The 6,407-nt window shown below is 44.2% G+C and overlaps 2 protein-coding genes across 2 annotated transcripts; both read left to right on the plus strand.

The window, feature by feature from the left end:
- Positions 1-986: 986 nt before the first annotated feature.
- On the plus strand, positions 987-3,179 carry LOC128728892 (2-(3-amino-3-carboxypropyl)histidine synthase subunit 2). The gene is made up of 2 exons (XM_053822543.1): positions 987-1,130; positions 1,875-3,179. The coding sequence occupies exons 1-2, from the start codon at positions 987-989 to the stop codon at positions 3,177-3,179; spliced, it is 1,449 nt and encodes a 482-aa protein (XP_053678518.1).
- A 554-nt stretch (positions 3,180-3,733) lies between these two features.
- Positions 3,734-6,017, plus strand: LOC128729342 (mitochondrial-processing peptidase subunit beta). Its single transcript, XM_053823019.1, has 3 exons — positions 3,734-3,861; positions 4,162-5,376; positions 5,460-6,017. The coding sequence occupies exons 1-3, from the start codon at positions 3,793-3,795 to the stop codon at positions 5,598-5,600; spliced, it is 1,425 nt and encodes a 474-aa protein (XP_053678994.1). The 5' UTR covers positions 3,734-3,792; the 3' UTR covers positions 5,601-6,017.
- The last annotated feature ends 390 nt before the right edge of the window (positions 6,018-6,407 follow it).

Consider the following 6,407-nt stretch of genomic DNA (forward strand, 5'->3'; position numbering starts at 1 on the left):
ACGCAGGAAAAAATAAATAAAGCATTCAAACGGTAGACGTCAGACTGGCTGTTGGGATTCATTTTACTTCAAGCATTTTAAAGTGGGATTGGCGTTCTTAACTCTTACGACTTCATTAAACATTCCGCTATAAAACTCCACAATAACTTTGAAAAATATTAAATCAAGCAATATTTATCAATGGCTGGTAAGTTAGTGTAAATGTAATGTGTTACGCTTTGAGATTCTATTAAAACCCGATGTTTGTTCTTTTAAGCTCGACCAACTAATCCACCAGATTCAAAAAATGCGAAGGAAACAATCAAAGAGGAAAAGTGTAACGACGTTAGTTTTAACGAAACGTACTTGGTTGAGAATCAATCAAACGTAAATACCAAAAAGATTGCAGCTCAAGACGAGTTAAAGAAAAACGTTGGTTCGGATGTCTACGATCGTAACTATCAATACGCGAATATATATAAAGCTAAACAAAATAAGCTAAAGCAAAAACATGAAGAGGAAACGAAAAAACAACGTCATTTTGAGGCAACCCCGCTCCCTTCCTTAAAATCACCTAAATTTAGTCGCCGTCTGCCGAAATTTACAATCCCACTTACACCGGAGGTGCTGAAGCATAATATCAAACGTTCCCGATCCGCTGATAAGTAATTGGATGTTTTAATCTTTTATTAACATGGTAAATTAAACTCTACAGAGAATAAATTATCATTCATGTTTTAACCTAAACATTTGTACGTTGTTTATTTCCTTAAAAATGATTGTTACTTTTGTCTGAAGCTAATGTTGCTATGATGGAAAAGTTGTTTTGAGTAGTTTCCGTTAGTTAACGTTCATAATGTTGGCAAAATAACGACGAAATGTCATTGTTACTGTCATTATGCACGTGCCTGTCAAAAGTGCCTCGATTTATTGTAATCGCAAGAATATAAATAACATATATATTGATTAAAATAAACCGATTGAGAAGTTTATTCGCGCGTGCAATTATGAGCTCTGCTTTCAGCACCAGTGATAGTATTGAAAAAAATAAATGTGGAAGCATTACCGAATACCAGTTGTTAAGCGAAATTTGGAATGATCAGCAGAGAGACCGCTGTCTACGATGGATCGAAAAATCACATTTGAAACGCGTAAAATATTTACTATTTGTTTCATCTACCAGACAAATCTATCTATTCATTTTCCTGATGTTTTTACTTACGAGCTCTTGGGGTAGTTGTATTAATCCCTTATAAGTAATGTTCATGATAACATTGAAATGTAGAACAACAATCATGCAACAACAAGCAAGTTCCAGAGAAGGGATTGAAAAACTAAAGAATTTTGAAGTTCAATCAGTACGCATGTATTTTATATTCATTCAATTCTGAAATTCTTCAGTTTAGATTTGGATTGAGAATGAGCTGAGTGGCGTTCATCACGTGGTCATATAAAATTTTTCGTTTTTCATCATATAGGTTTAACGAAAGAGCTAATACATTGTAAAGTATTAAAAAAACAAAATTTAACGAAAAAGAGAATGAATGGATATGGATACGAAACAGGAACGACTTAATGATTAAATGGGCTATAAAATTTCAATGATTATCTTAACTAAGAGTTGTTTGAACACAATTTGAAGCCGACACCATTCGTGTGGTTCCTGAATAATTTTAAAACTCGAACCCGACACAGTTTGAACTTGAAACACGTGAACGGTTTGGGTTATAGAGCCCTCAAAATTCATACTAGATAAGTTTAATTGGATAACTTCCGTGCTTTGTCATTCGTTTGAATTTTAATCTCATCGTTTTCGGAAAATAACATAACAAATTTATCGATTTTATTATAAACGTTTGCAGTGGATTAATGTGAACTTTTTATCATATTTTTAGATTGCACTTCAGTTTCCCGACAACCTGTTGCGGTACAGTGTACAAATGGTTACCGAAGTGCAAACCCTTTTGACGGAAGATGTGAGCATTTTCGTATTAGGCGACACTTCCTATGGGAGTTGCTGTGTGGACGAAATTGCAGCATCCCATGCAACCGCCGATGGCATCATACATTTTGGTCATGCTTGCCTCAGCAAGGTGGCAAAGATTCCGGTTCTGTACATATTCCTTAATTTGACCCTAAATCAGGATCACCTGCTCGACGCATTGTCAAAGACGTTTCCTGACCAACATTCACAGTTTACCTGTTTCTACGATGTTGGTTATTCCAACGCTGTAACCGAAATGAAGGCAACCCTTGTGAATCGCTTCCCGCTCATGAAGATGGCCGTTTTAGCTGACACCGACGAAGAACCTGATGTACTGTGTTGGAAATTCGATACACCGCATGTATCGGATTGCCCAGCAGTGTACATCGGGAAGGATAATTTAAGCTTCTTCAACACAGCGGTCGCTCTCACAACTTCCCAATGGTACCTGTATGATCCTAACCGCGAATCCTCACAGCTCGAGGCAACGGATGCGGTCGGTGCTAAGTGGTTGCGGCGCAGATACTACGCCATTGAGCGGTGCAAGGATGCCGGCTCGATCGGGATAGTTGTGGCCACACTTTCCACCAGAGGCTATCTGGAAATTGTGTCCCGAATACAACGATTAGCAAAGGCGCACGGTGTCCGCACGTACATCATATCCATCGGCAAGGTGAATCCAGAAAAGCTGGCTAACTTCATCGACATCGACTGCTTTGTGCTGGTGGGATGCCCTGAAAATGACACCTTTACGTCTCGTGACACCTTTTTCCGACCGCTGGTGTCCGTGTTCGAGGCCGAGATGGCTCTTAATCCTGCCTGGCGGGAGAAACTGTGCCTGAGCTATACGATCAACTTTGCCGACTTGTTGCCTAGCGGACGTTTGCATTCGGATGTCGAGGAAGTGGCAGCGATGGTTAAGGCGGAAAATGACACACCGGATGTGAGCTTGATTACGGGTAGGACACGGGGCGCTAGAAAGCCCCAGGATACCGAAGGCACAGAACCGGCCGTTAAGGATCCCGAGGCTGCCGAATGCAGTGACGTGGTTCCGAAAGGAAAGAATGAACTAGCTCACATTAGTTCGGCAGACTATTTCTCGAACCGATCGTGGCAAGGTTTGCAACAAAATCTCGGCCAAGATGAACCGGTTCTGATTGAAGAAGGGCGGTCTGGTTTACCGATTAAGTATGAAAATGATCCAAGCAGTAGTTAACAAATTAAATTGAAAAAAATCACGTTATTTTGTGTTAAGAAGATATATGTTAATAAACATTATACAAAGCTCGAAGAGACAAACGATATGTGTATTGCTCAATATGATATGTATATCTATATATATGTATATATAGTTACTGTATTTTTCGTACAAAATTGTATATAGAGTTCAAAAAATTAAATAGAACATTGGCTGTATTGTTCACGGTAGTTTCAATTATTCAAAATATTTGAAAAGCATAGCTAATTTTCCATGTTTTTAATCGCCACTCTCAGTCTTATTCGCCTTTAAAAGAAATTTGTTAACTTAAATAATAAACATTCGTTTATTAAAATTTCACTTTTTTTCAGAAAATATGTTAAAATTGAAATAAATGTGAACTATTAACGATATTTTTGAATGTTCATTGTGCCTGGTGAAAAAGCTACAGCAATTTGCTTATGGTTTATTTGCGCAATCGACAACTGTCAGCTGACCGCTTCGAAGTAGGCGAAAAAAAAATACGGTCGCTAGGAAACGTTGTGCTGGTCTCGACGGTGTTCGCGAACTTCTGCTGCCGATTTTATTTCCAAGTTACCGTCGCAATCAATAGACAATTCCGCTACAATCAATGGCTTCGTTGCTGAAGTTTTCGGCTGGCCTGCGGGCGTACAGTCGTGGCCACCAGCTGTTGCTCCGGGTAAGCACATGTGCGAACGGTCCCGTCCCAATCCGGCCACTGTCAGGCCCGGACTCGCTCGACGATGGTGATGAAATCGGAATTACGTAATTAAGAACCATCTTTCGCCATCCGAACGGCGTATCGTCATTGTCCTTGTGGGGGTGAAAAATGCTATTTAAACGAATCCAGCTTCCCGAGGGAGATGAAAATGGACGGTTACTTTACCAACGATACGAGGAGTTCCGTAAACCACCACCTCCATAGTAGGATACGTTTTTATGTGTTCTGTTTTTTTCTTCAATTTACATTTATTTGCAGCGCACCAAGGTGTCGAATGCGGCCGAGTTCCGGGCTGCGCTGGTCAATGTGCCACCGACTGAGGTAACGACGCTTAACAGCGGGCTGCGTGTAGCAAGCGAAGACTCCGGCTCCCAAACGGCCACCGTTGGCCTGTGGATTGATGCCGGCTCGCGCTATGAGGACAATAACAACAATGGTGTGGCGCACTTCCTGGAGCACATGGCCTTCAAGGGCACGGCGAAGCGTTCCCAAACCGACCTCGAGCTGGAGGTGGAGAACATGGGCGCGCACCTGAACGCGTACACGTCCCGCGAACAAACCGTCTTCTACGCCAAGTGCCTGTCGAAGGACGTACCAAAGGCGGTCGAGATTTTGTCCGACATCATCCAAAACTCGAAGCTCGGCGAATCGGAGATTGAGCGCGAGCGAGGTGTTATCCTGCGTGAGATGCAGGAAGTCGAGAGCAACCTGCAGGAGGTGGTGTTCGATCATCTGCACGCTACCGCTTACCAGGCCACCCCGCTCGGTAACACCATCCTCGGACCCACGAAGAACATCCAGTCGATCGGCAAACCGGACCTGCAGCAGTACATTGATGCACACTACAAGGCACCGCGCATCGTCCTGGCCGCGGCCGGTGGTGTACGCCACGACGATCTGGTGCGCCTAGCCGAGCAAAGCCTCGGCAAAGTAAGCTCGACTGTGGATGGTAAAGCGCCGGCTTTGGCAACGTGTCGGTTCACCGGCTCGGAGGTACGCGTCCGCGATGACTCGCTCCCACTGGCACATGTTGCGATTGCGGTGGAAGGTTGTGGCTGGACGGATCAGGATAACGTGCCGCTGATGGTGGCCAACACGCTAATCGGTGCGTGGGACCGATCGCAGGGTGGTGGCGCCAATAACGCTTCCAAACTGGCTGTGGCCTCCGCCACCGATGGGCTATGCCACAGCTACCAGTCGTTCAACACCTGCTACAAAGATACCGGCCTGTGGGGCATCTACTTCGTGTGTGACCCGCTCAAGTGCGAGGATATGCTGTTCAACGTGCAGAACGAATGGATGCGCCTCTGCACCATGGTGACGGAGGGTGAGGTCGAACGGGCCAAGAACCTACTCAAGACGAACATGTTGCTGCAGCTGGACGGAACGACACCGATCTGCGAGGACATCGGTCGGCAGATGCTCTGCTACAACCGTCGCATCCCGCTGCACGAGCTGGAGCAGAGAATCGACGTAAGTGTTGCGTTTCCAGCGGATCGGGAAACCTCTATGGGTGATAAACTAACAAATGCTCTTCTTTCTCATGTACCCCGCAGAGCGTTACTGCCCAGAATGTGCGCGATGTAGCGATGAAGTACATTTTCGACCGATGCCCGGCCGTTGCCGCCGTCGGACCGGTTGAGAACCTGCCCGACTACATGCGCATCCGCTCGTCCATGTACTGGACGCGCCTGTAAGCGGCCGGTTCCGCAATACCCACCAAACCTCCAGCCATCGCCACCGCTTGGGGGCTTAGCAACTAGAAAAAACGAAATCCAACCTAACCTGACTGGGACACGATGTAGAAGACGTGGGACGAACGAAGCAAGATTGGGTGAAGATGGAAGGTGGCCCTTCGGCAATGGCATCCCTAAATCCCTAAAACGGGATGGATAGAATGGCAAAAATGCAATCTTAGTGCTAGCTAATATACGAGCTGTGATGTTAGAAGTCGCCCGAATGGGCAGCTGCTCGGGAAGTTCGGATTTTGGGGAGCCCAGTTTTAAAACCCATGCTAAATTTTACGTCTTATTCGCTGAACGAACCGGCGTTCTGTTCCTTCATTGTACAGCTAGCGCAAACGATATTGAAATAATAACAAAACATCAACCAAAAACAGCATCAAATCGTGTAATTTGTTAGAGGAAAAATAGCACTTTCTGCACGCTTTCGAACTGCTGTGAATTATAGTTGAGAATATTCGATATCGTCTGTTTAGCAGACAGTATGGGAGAGTATTTATTCCACATGATTTTCATCGCTGCAAAGTTTATTGAATTCGTGGCTAAGCTTGGAGCTTTTAGTAAGTACTTCATCTATCAGGTACAACGTTAAAAGCTTTGTCTTACATTGATTAAAGCTTGTTTTCTTGCTGCGTACTTATTCCATTTTAATAACCTACAGTTTTCTAAGTGTAAATGAGGACGAGCTTGTATCTTTTCCCGAATGATATGTTTATCCCACGCACTCCGTTTTTCACACGCTTCCAGTGAATCCTGACTACG

This window comes from Anopheles nili, chromosome X (genome assembly GCF_943737925.1).
Source record: "Anopheles nili chromosome X, idAnoNiliSN_F5_01, whole genome shotgun sequence".
Lineage (NCBI taxonomy): Eukaryota > Metazoa > Arthropoda > Insecta > Diptera > Culicidae > Anopheles > Anopheles nili.

Excerpts from the sequence above, each read along its gene's own strand:
- LOC128729342 (XM_053823019.1), top strand. The coding sequence starts at position 3,793 with ATGGCTTCGTTGCTGAAGTTTTCGGCTGGCCTGCGGGCGTACAGTCGT. Across the intron at positions 3,862-4,161 it reads GCCACCAGCTGTTGCTCCGG|CGCACCAAGGTGTCGAATGC; the intron begins GTAAGCACATGT and ends ATTTATTTGCAG. Across the intron at positions 5,377-5,459 it reads AGCTGGAGCAGAGAATCGAC|AGCGTTACTGCCCAGAATGT; the intron begins GTAAGTGTTGCG and ends TGTACCCCGCAG.
- LOC128728892 (XM_053822543.1), top strand. The coding sequence starts at position 987 with ATGAGCTCTGCTTTCAGCACCAGTGATAGTATTGAAAAAAATAAATGT. Across the intron at positions 1,131-1,874 it reads AAAAATCACATTTGAAACGC|ATTGCACTTCAGTTTCCCGA; the intron begins GTAAAATATTTA and ends TCATATTTTTAG.